At 47.4% G+C, this 19,424-nt stretch overlaps 1 protein-coding gene across 9 annotated transcripts in view; it reads right to left on the reverse strand.

Annotated features, from left to right (window-relative positions):
• The window catches only part of LOC119439862 (cytochrome P450 4V2), a 335,721-nt gene that overhangs the window by 272,356 nt on the left and 43,941 nt on the right, over positions 1-19,424 (reverse strand). For 4 of the 9 annotated variants that reach the window (XM_049660278.1, XM_049660277.1, XM_049660279.1 and 1 more), the window contains exons 5-6: positions 5,348-5,417; positions 3,290-3,416 (exon numbers count right to left, since the gene is read on the reverse strand). The exons of the other annotated variants lie outside the window; for them this stretch is intronic. In XM_049660278.1, the coding sequence (XP_049516235.1) occupies positions 3,290-3,416; positions 5,348-5,417 (197 nt within the window). The remainder of the gene's footprint in view (positions 1-3,289; positions 3,417-5,347; positions 5,418-19,424) is intronic. 9 annotated transcript variants of the gene reach the window in all.

Consider the following 19,424-nt stretch of genomic DNA (forward strand, 5'->3'; position numbering starts at 1 on the left):
GCTCGGCGCAGCTGGGGCGAAGCGTTGCTAGGCGAACCATGGTGACGTCATCGCCAGGAGGAGGTTTTGCGACGTACACTCGACGGATCATCCTCGAGCTCAAACAGCTTCGCTAGTTGACAGGGGTATGTGCCATTGTGCTTGGACCCTTTCTGCACTACTTCTAGGATCGGCCCACAGTTTTTGTTCGCAGCTCCGCTGTTAAAATTGAGGTAGCATTGCCCCGCACAAGGCACTACTGATAATTAAATCACCCCCAGCGCTTGCCGAATGGGTGCCGCAGAGCTACAGCTGACCAGCCGATGGGGGGGGGGGGGGGGTGAGTCCCTCCTTAAATAATGAAGGGGGAACCGCCCCTCCCCCCCGGGCCCCCCTGATTTAAAGCACTGTGTATAGCGTACGCGGATCGACAGTTCTGGAGCTCTGGTTCGCTTCCCGAAGCAAAGGAACGGCACATTCTTATTTTAACAGCGGAGCTGTTTAAGCTCTTGGTTAGGCCACGTAGTGCGAACGAAAAACTGCGCTTGGCGATGACGTCACCGCGCGTTGCCTAGCAACGCGTGCTGGTGCGAGGTGTTGCTGGGCAACGCACGTGACGTCATCGCTCGACGAGGTTACCACCCTCTCCCAGGTTACCCTCGCCAAAGCACGAAGCGCGGCCGACGTATCCGGCGTTCATCGGCGTGCCCCCTTTGCAGCCGGCGTCGAGATGCGACATGCTGCATTTCGCGCCGACCTTGTCACTCAGAATGGACCGCATCCTCGTCTCGTCAAGCAAGATGGGCTAGTGGATAGCCGTGATTATGGAAGGCGCGACAACCGACCCCTGTATAGTCCAACGTGTGCACCGCGCCGCCTAGACGCATGCGCATTTTATATGAAACTAGCAGTTTCATATAGAATGAGTTTGTTTTATATAAAACGAACTGTTAGTTTATGTATAAACGTGCAGCGAGTTCGTTTTTCATATAAAACGAACTCGCTGCACGTGCCGCACCAGTATCCATCAGGCCACCTTGCTCGACGAGACGCGGATGCGGTCCATTCTGGGTGACGAGGCCGGCGCGAAATGCAGCATGTCGCATCTCGACGCCCGCTGCAGCTGGGGCACGCCGACAAACGCCGGATTAGAGTTACTGTATATGCTCCCCACGGGAGCAGAGTTGCGCATAACTTTTCCGGCGCCGCTCGAACCGCTATTCGCCGAGCGCCATCACGTGGCGCAAAATGACGTCAAATGTTCAACTGCGCCGCTGCGAAGCCAACTTTACGGGCGCGACGGCGACTCGACGCATTTCCGTCGGTGCCCTCGCCATTGCAATCAGCGGATCGTCGAGCGGCCGGCGTGCGTTTCATTCGGCGGCTCTCGGTTGCAGGTACGTACGGTATTCGACGATATTAAGTCAACGGAGCTTGGTGAAGTGATACGAAACACATCGTAATGACACTTGTAATCCAGTATGACGGGGTGCAGTGCAGCCAACTGCACAAACCGCACGGAAGGCGGCAGAGCTTTTTAAGCGGTGCCGTGCGAACGGACAGACGTCCGTCCGCACGCAAATGAAAAGCAAATGAAAAAAAAAGCAAATGAAACACCGCGCGGCCTTTGCCTCCTGCGCGCGCGAGGAGTTGCTTCACTGCATAGCTGGAACATAATGGCGGACCTATGCGCAACTCTGCTTCCGTAGGGAGCATATACAGTAACTCTACGCCGGATATGTTGGCCACGCCTCGCGCCGGACTATAGAGTGCTGCGCTTTCGCTGGCGTGGCGTCCCCGTGCCGAGCGCGTGCGCGCGTCAACGCTACGTCGGACCCCGATTATCGGGACTAAGTTTGGCTAAGAACCAGCCAAGCCAAACTAAGTAAGGGAAAGCAAAGGCAAAGCTAAGAACCAGCCAAACCAAACCAAGTTAAGCAAAGGAAAGCAAAGGTAGAGCTAGGGAAGGGCCACCAGCTTCGCTGTTTGCGCAGTCTTCGCACCACTTAGTGTGAAGCTGCCCCTAATTTTTTAGGAGCCAGAACCCTCATAATTCTTCAGATCGCAAGCCTAAATTATTCCGCAAACCTCTTGAATATTATCGCCGGTTTAATTTAGGCTTACAAAGACTTATTATCTGGGGAACTGCGAGCATTCGGCTTCTCCAGCAACGGGTAATGTTTCTCAGGTAAGGTTTAAAGGAAAACTGAGACATCCACCCAAATGTAGCAATTTGTTACAATGGAAACCCAACCGGGTTCCTCGAAAGAAAGCCTCGCAGTTGAAGAAAAATTCGTCCAGGTCCGGGACTCGAACCCGGGACCACCGCCTTTCCGGGGCAGCCGCTCTACCATCTGAGCTAACCAGGCGGCTAGCAGATGGCAGGGCGAAGTCGAATTTGTCGACAACTCGAAGCAAAGGCAAGTGTATGACGTAATTGTTCAGCGGAAATCCGCTAGGTGGAGATAAGTAATTAAAGGAAAACTGAGACATCCACCCAAATGTAGCAATTTGCTACAATGGAAACCCAACCGGGTTCCTCGAAAGAAAGCCTCGCAGTTGAAGAAAAATTCGTCCTGGTCCGGGACTCGAACCCGGGACCACCGCCTTTCCGGGGCAGCCGCTCTACCATCTGAGCTAACCAGGCGGCTAGCAGATGGCAGGGCGAAGTCGAATTTGTCGACAACTCGAAGCAAAGGCAAGTGTATGACGTAATAGTTCAGCGGAAATTCGCTAGGTGGGGATAAGTAATTAAAGGAAAACTTTCTTTCGAGGAGCCCGGCTTTCTTTCGAGCAACCCGGTTGGGTTTCCATTGTAGCAAATTGCTACATTTGGGTGGATGTCTCAGTTTTCCTTTAATTACTTATCTCCACCTAGCAGATTTCCGCTGAACTATTACGTCATACACTTGCCTTTGCTTCGAGTTGTCGACAAATTCGACTTTGCCCTGCCATCTGCTAGCCGCCTGGTTAGCTCAGATGGTAGAGCGGCTGCCCCGGAAAGGCGGTGGTCCCGGGTTCGAGTCCCGGACCAGGACGAATTTTTCTTCAACTGCGAGGCTTTCTTTCGAGGAAACCGGTTGGGTTTCCATTGTAGCAAAGTGCTACATTTGGGTGGATATCTCAGTTTTCCTTTAATTACTTATCTCCACTAGGTAGCAAATTGCCACATTTGGGTGGACGTCTCAGTTTTCCTTTAATTACTTATCTCCACCTAGCGGATTTCTGCTGAACAATTACGTCATCAGGTAAGGTTTACTCGCGGTAATGGAACATAGCAATAATACCAGCCTAAATTAAGGGAACTTACGCCACCCGTGATGTCTTTTATCTTTCGCATGGTTTCCCGAAATAGGCGGCCGTTGTGCGTCAAGATGTAAAGCTCGTCCAGCCAAGTCCAAGGTTGAAAAAATCTCATGCTGACCAACACTGGAAGCCTGCGGGGTACTCAAAGAGACGCGGAGAGGTCGTACTCAATCTGTGCACTCTGTCTAGCGGCTCTTCACTAAAATGTCTTAATGGGCGAGTTGATTGAATGCTAAGGAATGCATATTAGCGCTACAAGGAAAGAAAGACTTAAGCAGGAGGCACGAGGCGTTGGCACGAGAGTTGTTGGAGGTGTTTTATATCAAGAGACAAGGGCTGCATTAGCGACACTTCTGTTTGTATTTTTTGGGAAATTAGATGCAGCTGTTTGACACGTTGGTATATATATATATATATATATATATATATATATATATATATATATAATTTTTAACTAACTATAGCACCCATGCGACCTTGTAATTATATGACACAGCTCGAAGGATAAACAATTGAAGTTTAACACTCGCTTAATTTCTTTCTACTCCCTCCTTCTTAAGTCTTTTGTTCCTTGAAGCACTAATATGCATTCCTTAGGTCTTCGCTAAGACGAGGTATAAAATGAAGAAAGGCTATGAAGGTGACAACGAACATCCGTGTACAGGAACTTAGCCCGTCATCTCCTCTCCTTAAGCGTTAGTTCATTCCACTGCTGATAGGAAAGTAAACACGATCCATATTAATGAGATCAGACATTCTTGTTTCTTCAAGGAACCAAGATTACGTTTTTTAAAGTCTATGATGATACGGAACAGCCGCCGCAGTGTGGCTACACTGAGGAGAAAGAAGACGACGGGTTCCCGCTTGCTATACGTCGCCATTTTGGCCTCCGTTATCTTCCCTGTAAATAAAATGTAAATAGCCTTGGCATCAGTTACACGTAACAATATTAAGTCTGTTGAGGATGATAGGGGTGACTTCTGTAGCTGCTGGCGCACTTAAGCCATGTAAGCAGTGCTTTAAGAGACTTGCACTGCTTTCTTCAACACTTCAAACATACACTAAAAGAAAGTTGCGCATAGTCAGAGAATAAAAGCTAACTCGGTGCTTACGGCAAACCCTTTCGCTGAAGCAGGATATATCGATATGTGCTATATAACTGGACAGTGTTAGCCACCAAATAGTACACCTGTAACACAAGAAAGTACGCGAAAACGTGCTATTGGATGTATGCGTATTCACTTTGAAAATGACGCTTGCTGCTGTAGTTTCCGGACAAGAATGCCCTATTACCGTACCCTACAATTTGCCAATGATAATGCCTTACCCACTTGGCAAAAATATCTTTTCAAAATGCACGAAATTCTAAGCGCCCCCAGAGTAAGCTCAGCACTTGAGCTTGCCACGCTTTTCACCCCGTGCTGTACTTGCTGCTATCGCAGTGTGCCCAAATGAGTAGGGCCTAAAATCGTACGTTAATGAAAACGCTCACACATTACAGCGTGGGTTAGCGGAAAAAAATGCCCTATCGCAAGCTTTCCCCTAGGCAAAAAAAAAGCTCGTAACACCCTAGAAATTCTAAGCGCTCAGCATTCGAGCTTGTCACGCTGGGAACCGCCTGCTGTACTTGCTGCTATAGCAGTGTGTGCACTTGTAGAAGGACTAAAATCACTCATTGAAAAAAAGGGGGAAAAAAGAGCGCTCACACATGGCAGCTTAGGTTAGCGGAGCTTTCTTCTCGCAGAAATGGTTCACTCCAAATATGTTTCTAAATCGTGCAGGCGAGTGCTTAATAAGGTTTCATAGCAACGGTCTTTATAAACGTGCTACCCTTGCGTGAACTTCGATATGTAGAAAAAAATAAGCTTTTTTTTACGTTCAGCTACCTTTCATTTATGTTTCAGTAAGGGGTATTATGGGGAGAATACGTAACGTGCAGCGCTTAATTTTTGGGCCTCTCTCCATGTGGACCAAACTGTTTAATCTATGCACGTGTATGCGTCGCCCATTAGTATTCACAATGAGGCTACACACCGGGAAAGTGAACAAAATCATGGCTCACAAATGAAAGTAGGTGCTGTAGTTTCCGTGATTCTCTCCCTGAACACCCAAGTCTACGCCAAGGATAACACCTGCGATAAATAGAAAGAAAGAAAGCATAATTAAATAGGAAGCTCGGTGAGTCTGTACTCTTTCGGGGGATTTTCCTACTCTGGCGGCGGCTGAGTATGGCGCGGCTGAGCGCGGGCGCCATCTTGAATGCAATCTGCAATTGATACATAATCTAGGTGTGTCGAGGGGTGATAGCTTCGTGTGCGCTGTGCTCTCGCCGCTTAGTTCGCGTTGAAGAGAGAAACAGCACGAAGGTCAATTCGCTCGCTGCTTCCGCGCCTCCTCACACCAGCGTTTTGACAGCGACTGTCCGCGCTCATCGATTGAGATGTGTTTGTACTTGCCTGTGCGCGCGTGACACCATTCTTGTTAATTCAGTTAGTCACCGAATGTTCACAAGTTTATACGGCCGATAAAGCTACTATCCTCACTTCGTACAGCTGTCGAATAATTTAATTGCTCTCGCAATCGATTATTGGCCTTTCGGGTGAAACTGCGATTTTGTTTTAATGAAATTGATATTTGGCACTGGCTGTTGATTGTACAACGGACAATCAACAGCCAATGCCATATATCTACTTATGGCTGACTGAGCGCAACGAAACATAAACGGCTCGCATATCGCCATATGACTGTCGGCCCTGACTGGCAGTGATGCACTTTGATAGCGCAAAGAACCGCTGCACGTCAACGATTCAGAATTCGTGCGTGGCAGCATTTACACCAAGATACGGCTGGCTTCATGTTTGCGTCGCGAAAAAAAATGGTTTGTTAACTGTTGGCAGGAAACTTTGTTTGGTTATAATGGGAAGTAACAAGGACACGTGTTTCTCTGATGATTTGAACAGTAATATTATTTCGTTTGTATGTCTGTTTTTGTTTTCTTTATTAATACTGCTAACCCCCAAGAGTCATTACAGATCATTACTTCGTTATATCCGCTCAGATATAACAGGCTCTAGAACGTAGTTGTTCAGGCCGACCTCTGAGCATTTTCTATTATAATAAATATATCTGTATGTCTTTGTTATATCCCGTTTGATTATAACTAGGTTCAACTATCGCATCCTGCCCCTCCTACTATCCCTTTCCTTTTTGTTCCTTTTTATCACTTCTTCTCTTGCTGTTTTATTTCGTTTTCGATTTTCTTTTTGTTTTCTTTTTTTATTACATTAATGCCCTCTGCGCGAATTAATATTATAGAAGTTAAAATGTCATTCGGGCAAATGTAGGGATGTGAATAACAAAATAAATAAATTCCCTTTTTAATTGTAAGGTGCTTAGGAGATGTCGCCTTCAATTTGCGCCGGCAACTCCTTTTCACAAAGAGATATGACAAAAAAAAAGTTAACATAAACGCATTAAAACTAAAAGTCAACTCCAAATCACAATAACACAAAGTCTAGTCACATAAGTACACTAATACCACGCTAAAAGTGAAAGTCACCTCAGAAACGTAGCAACAGAAAATCCATGCACATAGGTGCACTAAAGTAAACACAAAGTCCGCTCACGTAACAGCACTAAAATGAGGGCACATAAGAAAGCATGGATTAGATTCAAATGAGGGTACATGAATCTAGGCATTGAATTAGCCGAAGTCGGGTCAAAAAAATCTGAGAGGATGAGCTTATCACAGATAAACACTCTACTGAATAGTTTACGAGAATATAGCTCGCTTTCAGGAATCTTTAGAGGGCCAGTAACGCTCGTCTTTGCCATTAATATGTTCGCCAAGGACCTAAGGTCTTCCTCATGCTGAAGGGCCTGCGGTCTAATGCCACAAAACCACGTGCTAAACGCTGTGTGTGGGTGTCGTGTCGCGGACATTCTAACAGAAGATGCTGTATACATCCTCATCCGCCTGGCCACAAGTACATTCCGGACAATCAGCTCATGAAAATTTTTGTAGAAAGTGTTTCGTGTACGCGGTACCGAGGTGCAGACGGTTAATAAGTGTTTCAACGTCTATGGTTGTGTCCGATGTGGATGGGATTTTAACTTGAAGCGAAGGGACGATGTGAAATAAAAGTCAAGATTTCGAGTTTTGATAAAACCATGTCGCTTTGCAGCCAAGGGCTGAGATATGTCTTAGTACGTGCCGCAGTACGCCTTGTGTTAGAGGGAGACCACATGTTACATTATTAACATGCGCTTGTCCAGCTGCCTTGTCTGCTGCAACATTCGCAGGGTTATTGCAGTGGCCAAGCATCTTCTGGAACATTATCGTGCGATTCTCTTCATTTTATTTTGCAAATTCCTTTAGTGTCTCTTAAACTAACGCCATGTTTTGCGAATTGCTGATTTCACCATGAAGTGATGACAAAGCTGCATGCGAGTCACAAAGGATGACCTATTGTTTCCCTTTTTGCATTGAATTTATGTATCGTAGCCAAGACAATATTGCAACAAGCTGATGTGTGAGACAGTTTAAACGTCTGTATTCCGTTCCATTCTGGAATGACGAAGGCAGTTATAGAAGAATTTGTTTAACAAGAACCATCTATATTGCCGCAAGTCTGCTCCTAAGCATGTCTTCTACGACGGTAGCCAGTGAGCCCCTCTGTCAGAAGAGCGTCTGCTACGTCTCGCGCGCCTGCTTGGTTTCGTGGGGTGGCGCAATGTATGCCGCTCGTGCACGCGCACGAGACAGTGGCGCGGACCATCACCGGAGAAGAGCAAGAAGTGCGTTCGGCGCAGAGACGCTCGTGTGGAACGTTCTTGAAAACTCTTCATGTACATAGTTAGTTTCAGGGCACAGGTTCGCCCTTTATAAACCAGTTATTGTATTTTACTCCTCGAAATACCGTTACAATATATGATTGAATATAACCGGGGCATCGAAAGTATCTCTGCTATAACGCTAGTTGTTGTGCTGCTAGCATAAACATGTCTGGTTTTCGAAAAAAACTTTTCATGCAGAAGTTTAATTTTTGTGGCGACGAGTCGCCTTGGAGGGTATATAGGAGATATCTGAGATTCAAAATTCGTGATCTGGTAGTAGATATTGTGCACCTGAATCACTATGTTGATACTCGCCCTGTCTCTCTCAATAAGTGTAATTGCTAGTGGGTTCCGTTTGTGCTGAACTGAAACGCGAAAGTAGTGTCGAGAGGTTTCAACCGTCCTCATAATAGGAAATGGCGGATGACGTGCCTCTGCAATTACTAAGGAACTTGAGGTTGTTCGACGAACGCCCAAGCATACTCTAAGGCTATTAATCGTTGAAGTCGCTGTTCAAATGAATGGGAGATTCCATGCAGAACAGGTGAATATGCTATATTATGCTTTATAAGTGCCTTGTGTATTTTTAGTAGTGACGAAAACGACCCTCCCCATGTCTTGCCTCCTACGTGGCGAAGAACATTTATTATTGAGTTGATTTGTTCTTTGAGGGCTTTAATGTGAGAATTCCAAGAAAGTTGTCGGTCTAGTATAACCCCCGAAATTTGTGTTGTTTTACTTAGTTTAAAGGTTGTCGCTCAAGGCACAGCTGAAAGTCTTTTAGATATCCTCAGGTGAAGGGTAGCACATCCGTCTTACCTTAAGGCAGTTCCATTCCTCTTTCCTTTAAGAATTTGTCAACTATGCTTAGGCCTTCCTGCAAAGTTGATTGAACAAGGCTGGCACATGAACCAGAGGCCCAAATACAAACATCATCCGCATATATAGAGTAGTGTAGTGTAGGTGGAAGTCTCCGCGGTAAGTCCGCCATCACACAATTAATAGGAAAGACTTAAGACAATGCCTGTGGGACTCCTTGAATAAGATTGCGAGAGGAACGTTTTCCTTCATTTGTTTGAATAGATATTGATTTGCTTGCCACTCAAGAGCTGGATATCCACCGTAGCGCCCTTCCAGAGGCTCCCACTTCTAGCAGGCCACACAATACATGAGCGTGGCTGACTGTGTCGAAGGCTCGTTTAATGTTTAAAAAACGCTACTGTCACATTTCCCCTACCTCGTTCGCGTTCAACTCAGGCAAGGATATCCAAAATTGCGTTCATTGCGCATCGCCGCCTTCAAAATCGTGTCATGTGATCGGGAAGTGCTTCTATTTGCTACACCACCATTGCAGCCTAGTGTCAATCATTTCCTCCATGACCTTGCATGAACAGCTCGTCAGGCTCCCACAGGACGAAAGGACTCAGAATAAATAGGAGTTTAGCCAGGCTTATATATATATCACACGTGCTGTTTTCCAAGAGTCACGGACACATTCCTTTCAGAGCGCAGTTGGGCGCCCATTCCTGCGGCGAACGTCGGCGTAACCGAGCGAACGAGCGCAGCGGATGAAAGAGCGAACGCGGAGCGCAGCGGGGGATGAAAATAACGGAGGAAGAGGGCATGGCGAAAGCGTCAGGAGCACGGTGTAAGAATAAGCATTAGAGGTGCTGACACTCTCCCCACAACGCGTGCGAAAGCGCCGCCCGCTCGCGTCCAGTTCGGCTCGGTTACAGCGCGGTCGGCGCCGTCGTAGATGGCGCGGCCGAATGCGGTCCCAGCCTCGGCGGCAAGGCGCGTGCTGCCGCTGCTTCGTTTTCCTGCTTGCATGTGCGGCTGCGCTGTTTTGAAGGCACGCTTTTTGTTCACGTGCGTTTCATGAGCCTGTGCTTGGGTACTGTGCCCACGGGCCCTCGACAAAGGTGGCAGCGGCCTTCTGAGGGGCATTTGAAATGGGTAGAAAGTGCTTCGTTCCGAACTGCAATTCTGGATACCGGACTTGTGCGGTGCGTGTGCCTTTATTCAAAGCGCCGTCCGACAGCGGTCGTCTAGAGCAGTGGCGCCATGCTAATCTGAGGGCAGAACGAACTCTAAAGCCTACCGATCATGTCTGCGCCAAGCATTTTTCAGAGGATACGATATCGACGGCATCTTACGCGGAGATCGATAGAAGGGTGCTACTTGACGCGCCAAAGAGCCGTGTTCTGTCGCAAATGCAGTTCCCACCTTATTTCCGAACTGTCCAAAGAACCTCACACGGCCAAATACACCTCGAAAGACACTGCGGAAGAGAGAACCTCCTGTGTGCCACAGTAGTTTGTGCAAATTTTGCTGCATGTACACGATATACAGGGTGTTTCAGCGAACACTTTCAAAATTTATTTAAGGTTGCCTGTGGCAGATAGCCCAATTCTAGTTAATGTGATGGTCTTCTCGAAGAGGCGGACATTACTTGCACAAAAATTGAAATGCATAATCGACTAATTAACAAAAGTTCACTAAATAAGTTTTTAACTAATTACATGGCTCATATTGCAATTTACAAATTGTAGCCGTAGAGTCCGCAAGGCGGATCCACTTAGAACGAATTCTCCGAACGACACCAGTTCCGAGATTATAATTCCCGAACTTTGCAGAGAAATGCATCGGCGTTCTAATTAATTTTATGCTTCAATGCATAAAGCGACGTATAGTTAAGAACCTAACTGGAACGCCAATGCATTTCTCCGCAAAGTTCGGGAATTAATATCTCGAAACTGGTGGCATCCCAAGAATTCGTTCCAAGTGGATCCGCCTTGCGAACTCCACGGCTACAATTTGTAAATTGCAATATGGGCCATCAGGTAATTAGTTAGAAACTTAATTTGTGAATTTCTGTTAATTATTCAATTATGCATTTGAATTTCTTGTGCAAGTAATGTCCGCCTCTTCGAGTAGACCAGCTCATGAACTAGAATTGTGCTATCTGCCCCAGGCAACCTTTAAGAATTTTTGAAAGTGTTCGCTGAAACACCCTGTATACTGGGTGTCTTAACTATCATGCACCAAAATTTAAAAATATGCAAATGTCACGTAGCTGGACAGAACCAAGGTAATGTTGTCTGCCGTCACTTGGAGATACTCATATTATTTTTTTTCGCATTCCGCCTAATTACTTAATTATTTTCATAAGTGATTAGTCAACTTTTCTAATGCCTATTATTGGATAAAAAGTGTGAACGAGAGAATTGTACAGCAACATGGAAAACTCCTGATACAGCTTTCTGTTGTTCAATACCTGATACATAAAAGTGTTTTCCGAGCGTGAAAAAAACCAGCGAATACACGCGAAATTGCTGTGCGACTGGCCGCTCGAGGCACTTTGCGTGTATTCGTGGGCTTCTTTCAAACTCGGCAAAACACTTCTACGTAGCGCGTATTGAGCAATAGAAAGCTGTATCGGGAGTCTCTCATGTTGCTCTACAATTTTCTCATTGACATTTTTAATTTAAATATAATATTTGAGAAGTTGGTTAACTAATTAGGACTAATAATGTAATTAGGCGGAATGTAAAGATAATGTGAGCATCTCGAAAGGACGGCAACAACATTACTATGGTTCTGTCCAGGTACGTGACATTTGCATATTTTTAAATCTTCGGGCACCCTGTATAATATTGCTGTTTTCTGTGCAAATGTGTGCCTGATTTTCAAATTTGTTGCATCCTGGCTGCTGATTTTTTTTACATTGCGCGTGCGGTGTATATTACACGCTTGCATGTTTTTATTCAACATTTTTCCATTGTGGGAGAGTATGAGAGCGTAAGCTTCTGGGATTCGTATTCCTTATTAAAATTATTAAGCTGCTTCATGCACAATTTTTTTCGTATTGTGTCTTTGCAAAACAAAAAATAAATAAAAGGTCTATGAGATTATTGTGTGGTTGGTGTAAGTGTATTTGTGGACAGGCTGTAGCATGCATTGTCAAATACGCTTACATCGGCACATTCTCATATGCAACCTAAGAAACAAGAAAGTCACCTCTTTTTTTAGATCTTGCAAGAGCCACTCAGTCCTCAATGGACGAAAGCCAAATGAATAATATACACGGTCTATGTTAAGTGGAATTGGAATAAAAAAGAAATTTGCTCAGGTTTTAATCAGTAAACTGTATTAGTCATGCTGTAATCCAAGATAAGCCCTAATGGAGAAACAAAGAATGAAATAGATTTCATACTCTGTGCCGATCCAAGCATAGTGCAAGATGTAGAAGTGTTAGGTAAGGTAAAGTGCAGTGACCCTAGGTTAGTGAGCTCTAGGATATCTCTCAATTTGAAAACAGAAAGAGTAAAATTAGTCAAGAGGAAACAGGCCAACCTAGAGGCAGTAAGGGTAAAAGCAGACCAATTCAGGCTGGTGCTCACAAACAAATATGCAGCTTTAGAACAGGAAGATAAAGACAACATAGAGGTAATGAATGAAACCATAACTAGGTTGATCTCAGAAGCAGCAATTGAAGTGGGGGGTAAGGCACCAAGGCAACCAGTAGGTAAGCTCTCCCAAGAAACCAAGGACCTAATAAAGAAACGACAAAACATGAAAATGTCCAACTCAAGAGATCAGATCGAATTCGCTGAACTGTCAAAACTGATCAACAAGAAGAACGTAAGGGATATTCGAAATTATAACGTGGGAAAGATTGAGGAAGCCGTAAAATACGGACGTAGCATTAAATCAGTAAGAAGAAAGCTTGGCATAGGACAAGTCAAGATGTATGCACTGAAAGATAAGCATGGCAATATCATCAGCAATTTTGATGACATAGTAAAAACAGCGGAAGAATTCTACACTGACCTGTACAGTGCCCAAAACAGCCAAGCTACTTTCATTCGAAATAGTGATGAACCGGATACAGAGGCTCCTTATATAACTAGCGATGAAGTTAGAAGGGCCTTGAAAGACATGACCAGGGGGAAAGCTGCTGGAGAAGATGTAATAACAGTAGATTTAATCAAAGATGGAGGAGATATCATGCTTGAAAAGCTTGCGGACCTTTATACACAATGCCTCACAACTTCAAGTGTACCAGAGAGCTGGAAGAACGCCAACATAATACTAATCCATAAGAAGGGAGACGTTAAAGAATTGAAGAATTATAGACCGATTAGCTTGCTTTCAGTATTGTATAAAATATTCACCAAGATCATTTCCAATAGAATCAGGGCAACACTTGACTTCAGCCAACCAAGAGAACAGGCTGGCTTCAGGAAGGGATATTCTACGATGGATCATATACATGTCATCAATCAGGTAATCGAGAAATCTGCGGAGTACAATCAACCTCTCTACATGGCTTTCATAGATTATGAAAAGGCATTTGATTCAGTAGAGATACCAGCAGTCATAGAGGCATTGCGTAATCAAGGAGTACAGGAGGCATACGTGAATATCTTAGCAAACATATACAAGGATTCCACAGCTACCTTGGTTCTCCACAAGAAAAGTAGAAAGTTACCTATCAAGAAAGGGGTCAGGCAAGGAGACACAATCTCTCCAATGCTATTCACTGCATGCTTAGAAGAAGTATTCAAGCTCTTAGACTGGGAAGGCTTAGGAGCGAGGATCCACGGCGATTATCTCGGCAACCTCTGGTTTGCAGATGACATTGTCCTATTCAGCAGCAATGGAGACGAATTACAACAAATGATTGAGGACCTTAATCGAGAAAGTTTAAGAATTGGGTTGAAGATGAATAAGCCTGGTATACTTAACCGTTAATCTGAAATAACGAATTTCCTTCGCGGGGAGGCAGAGCAATGTCAAGCCGCCGGCGCCGTTAACCTGGGACCGCTGACCGCGGCGCCATCTATCTGCTCGCAGCAGAGCGACACGGTGCACCCGCGCGCTGCCGAACATAATCTGGACGCTCGCGCGCGCGCAGTGTCAACACCTTAATGTTCTTACACCGTGGTCAGGAGCCAGAAGAAAAGCGTAGTGCCGCTCAACACGCGCACTGCGGCGACCATGGTTACGAGATGGCGCCAGAGTAGCACGCGTCGTCTGGGAGGTCTGTCTGCGGCTGCTGCTGTGAATCGCGCCCACGTGTCACCCACACGCTGCTTCTCACGATCTCCCGATTAGCGATGCAGTCGCGCCGCACTTCGCTCCGTTTGCAACGTGCCGCACGAGATAGATTGTCTGCGGCAGCCAATATATAGCGATATGAAAACACGGATGGAGCTGCGCTCAAATTTCGCATTAGGGAGTATCGTAATCATCGGTGAATTTTTTTTTCCCGCAAGCCATTAAGTAACTCCAAGAGTCTCAAACGACCATTAGGTCCCATGTTTTGCAACATAAGCTGTAATGAAATCTGGACCTGCAGCAGTCTTTGTCTTACGAAACGCAAGCGAGACATTTTAGCTCAATCATAGAGAATTCGTAGTCTAATAGCGCATGCTGCGATTGAAAACAGGCATAAACTTTTAAAGGCGATAGCCTTTCTTGGGCTCCCTAAACGCGAAAAACTTATTCTGTCTGTATGTTTGTCTGTCACTCGATTCAACCGACCGGCCTAAACCAACCAAGCTGCTAGCACTGGTGGCACGGGGTCATACACGTCAACATTATACAGCGCAAAGGAAACCTCAGGCCTATTTGAGGCAAACTATATGTACATAACCGTGATCCGCAGCGTTCATTTAATTAAGAATACACATTGGACTGTGTTTTACGTTGGTAAATGAAAAATCAACGCGTTAGAAATGGTGTCTAACGCGTTAGAAATGGCGTCGAAGAGACGCTACGCGTTAAAAACAAGCCGACTGAAACCGCGGCTCTGTAGCCGACTTTAAGCCAACAGTAACAAAAGGTCCCAACAGATGGCGCGAGAGCAGGGCGAACGCGGGAAATTTGAAATGAATTCAGCAAAACCTACATTGCATCTATCATGGGAGGAGTGAGATGGGAGGGGAAGAGCGTGAGGGGTGGGAGGGGAAAGAAAAGAGGGTGTTACGTATCAGGGGCGGCAGAAGACTACCGTCTTTCGACGTCATTTGCAGCGAAGCAAGGAGATGTGCGGCCAATTTTTTGTTTTGCCATTTCAACTCAATATTGAAACTCAGCCCAAGTAATAGAAACGCTTGTTCTAGTTATAACCTTGCAGAATTCCTCAGCACTCAGTAATCCTGAAGTATCCTTGGCTATAGCGAGAGCACGAAATGGTTCTCTTTGAACCACAGGGCCGCTTAAATAGTCATCTATACTCGAGGAAGTGGCACCAGGGGTGACAACTTATCGCAAAATTCACGCCATATTTTTTTCTCTAATTTTTGTAGTCGTCTCCCCATGACTGAGTGGATTTGCAGGGAATTTGCATAGGCTTCTATATTTCCACTCCGGCGATAAGCTCTTTCTGCTCTTCTTCTTACAGCTCTCAAATGTTCATGTTCTCCATCAACTGATGTGTACTCATGAGGAATGGGCCCTTGTTCCGTACACATTTTCATTCTTTCTTGTATCACTGATGTGAGTTTCTCTAAGTCAGTTTCACAGTCCACTCGACTGGTCAAGTGATGACGAAAGAGCTGGCAGTTTGTTATATCCACTATCTGTGTTTAACAGTACTTTTATTGCCAATTATATGGACACTCCAGGCGCATTACTAACGTCGGCGTCGGCGTCGCCCTCGTCGTGAGGTTCCGTAAGGGCGTCTTGCGCTGGAGTTTGAGGTATAGTAGCGGCGCCTGGTGGCGGCGAGAAAAGTTATCTGGGTAGTACCAGCTTGGGTAGTATTGAGCCCTGGCTGTGGCGAAGCACGTTTCTAGCCCGAGTTTTGCGTCGATTCGCACTTTTTTCTGCCCTGTTGCGAGTGCGAAAAGGCTCGTCACTTCTCACACACCACGCCGACCACGCTGCGAGCTGGCCGCAGCGTATAGTTCAAAGAAAACGGACTCTCCATGTCCCGTCGGACGTAATGCTGGAAGCAAAAGGAATCGGCCACGCCGATCAGGAGAGACCTAGCTCAGCCTCGAAAAAGCGTCACCGTCTTTACTGCTGCGTCGTGAGCTGCCACGAGCAAGAAGGCCTGAATCCCAGCATCAGATTCTACCGCTTTCCTTCAAGGCCTCACGTACGAAGCGGAGCATCGGGCGCGCTGGATAACTTCACTACCCCACTACGAGCAGCACAGGTTTGAGAGTTAAATGTGTTAATTAATGCTTGACCTCATGCCGGCACGTTGAGGCAGCGCAGCAAGGCAGTATATATTGATTACTGCACATCGATGTTCGAGCGCTGTCATTAAAAGCTACATCAAGCGAGCAGCACACGAGCTCGCGCTGTAGCGCGATTCACACGTAGTACGTTACTGCGAGCTCATATGAATTGCATCAGTTATTTATTAGTTTTTAAGGGACAGATGGCCGCTACTACGGTAGCAACAGCACAGGCGTAACTACATGTCTAGCGGCATGCAGTCAACAAAGATTGCCAGAGGCCCGCCGTTTCGCGGCATGCTGTAAGACCGCTGCCTTCGCCGCGCGTACGATCGTGCGCTCGAGCAGTTCGTACATCGCGGCATGCTGAAAGACCGCTGCCGTCGCGGCACGTACGATCGTGCGCTCGAGCAGTTCGTACATCGCCACATGCTGAAAGACCGCTGCAGTCGCGGCACGTACGATCGCGCGCTCGAGCAGTTCGTACATCGCCACATGCTGAAAGACCGCTGCCGTCGCGGCACGTACGATCGTGCGCTCGAGCAGTTCGTACATCGCCACATGCTGAAAGACCGCTGCCGTCGCGGCACGTACGATCGCGCGCTCGAGCAGTTCGTACATCGCCACATGCTGAAAGACCGCTGCCGTCGCGGCACGTACGATCGCGCGCTCGAGCAGTTCGTACATCGCCACATGCTGAAAGACCGCTGCCGTCGCGGCACGTACGATCGCGCGCTCGAGCAGTTCGTGCATCGCCACATGCTGAAAGACCGCTGCCGTCGCGGCACGTACGATCGCGCGCTCGAGCAGTTCGTGCATAGCCACATGCTGAAAGACCGCTGCCGTCGCGGCACGTACGATCGCGCGCTCGAGCAGTTCGTGCATCGCCACATGCTGAAAGACCGCTGCCGTCGCGGCACGTACGATCGTGCGCTCGAGCAGTTCGTACATCGCCACATGCTGAAAGACCGCTGCCGTCGCGGCACGTACGATCGCGCGCTCGAGCAGTTCGTACATCGCCACATGCTGAAAGACCGCTGCCGTCGCGGCACGTACGATCGCGCGCTCGAGCAGTTCGTACATCGCCACATGCTGAAAGACCGCTGCCGTCGCGGCACGTACGATCGCGCGCTCGAGCAGTTCGTGCATCGCCACATGCTGAAAGACCGCTGCCGTCGCGGCACGTACGATCGCGCGCTCGAGCAGTTCGTGCATAGCCACATGCTGAAAGACCGCTGCCGTCGCGGCACGTACGATCGCGCGCTCGAGCAGTTCGTGCATCGCCACATGCTGAAAGACCGCTGCCGTCGCGGCACGTACGATCGTGCGCTCGAGCAGTTCGTACATCGCCACATGCTGAAAGACCGCTGCCGTCGCGGCACGTACGATCGCGCGCTCGAGCAGTTCGTACATCGCCACATGCTGAAAGACCGCTGCCGTCGCGGCACGTACGAACGTGCGCTCGAGCAGTTCGTACATCGTCACATGCTGAAAGACCGCTGCCGTCGCGGCACGTACGATCGCGCGCTCGAGCAGTTCGTACATCGCCACATGCTGAAAGACCGCTGCCGTCGCGGCACGTACGATCGCGCGCTCGAGCAGTTCGTACATCGCCACATGCTGAAATACCGCTGCCGTCGCGGCACGTACGATCGTGCGCTCGAGAAGTTCCGTACACATGATGTCTGCTTATCGCTGTGAATTTATTTATAGCAAGCATTTCCTCGCGTTTGTGTGCCTGAATCTAGCAGCGTGCAAACCTTACCTGAAGTTCAACTTCGTACGCGACTCGCTTCACTTGCGATTGACACCGCGCTAAAACTTCGCCGCTTATTTGTTGAACGGCGTACACGTATTCGGCGTTGCATAATTTCTTGCCTTTACGCAGCTTGCCACCCCTGAAAAAATCTACGGCTCCCGATATTCGCTGTAGGCCGTGGTACAACACAACCGAAAGTGGCGGGACCATATTGTAAACGTGCTTTCCGAAGCAGACGACCGAACTTGGTACTACCCAGTTCAGGACGAGGGCGCTCTTTAGCAGTGGCGCACCGTCAGGGGGGGGGGTGGAAGCCCCCCCCCCCCCCTGAGGCCGACTTAACGCCCCCTTTCGTTTAACCCCTTTTCTTTCCTTGCGCATTTGAGTACTGCAACTAAGGCGTAAGACGCGCAATCGTCTGCACACTCGCAAAAAGCGCATTTTTTGACAATATCCTGTGAAGAAATCGAAATTAGTGCTGTTTAGATGGTATTGGCAAACTGTCACCCCCCCCCCCCTAGCCGATATCCTGGGTGCGCTACTGCTCTTTAGCACCATTTTTGCAGTGCCGCCTGGGCAAAGCAGGAGCCCCATTACGACTGATAATTGGGTAAATAATTTTAGCATCACAAGATGAAGTATTATCTTATGTGGGGCCTTTAACGCACACAACTAAATAAGGGGGAGTATCTCTGTGATGCCCGTGAGAATATCGTTTAATGCGCCGCGGAAAGGTACAATATGTCAGTATTTAATGATGGATCCGTGACATTTATGCGTGGATATCGCTATACCAGTTGCATAGACGCAACACTGTGCTCTAATGATCTTGTTACCGATGCTGAGTGGAAAACAAACGCAGAAACACGTGGAAGCGATCACTTCTCAATTCTTATATGATAGCCATGATTAAAGAGTCCCAGTTTCTCCCGAAAGGCGAAGCATCAATTGCGATAGCATATTAGCAGAGAGCCATAAGAATTAAGGATAGTACTTTTTCGGCTGTACGAATTTGTAGACGTTCGCTTGCTAACTAAATTAACAAGCATGATGTCAGCGCGCACAGCAAACATGAACACATCACACTCAATGACCGCGGACACTCGCTATCAAAAAGCTGGCGAGGGGAAATGCTGCAGCAGCAGCAAGCGAAGTGACCTTCGTGCGGTTTATCGCTTCAACGCAAACTGATTGTCGAGAATACACAGCACGCACAATGCTACGAGCCGCCGACGCACCCTATGGACTGTGCGCCCAACGCAGTTCGCTCTCAAGATACGGCCGCGCGACTGCTCGCAGTCGCCACATGCGCAGTTGCAGCCGGAGTAAAACGCCGACCTGTGCTTCAC

Source organism: Dermacentor silvarum, chromosome 1, assembly GCF_013339745.2.
Source record: "Dermacentor silvarum isolate Dsil-2018 chromosome 1, BIME_Dsil_1.4, whole genome shotgun sequence".
Lineage (NCBI taxonomy): Eukaryota > Metazoa > Arthropoda > Arachnida > Ixodida > Ixodidae > Dermacentor > Dermacentor silvarum.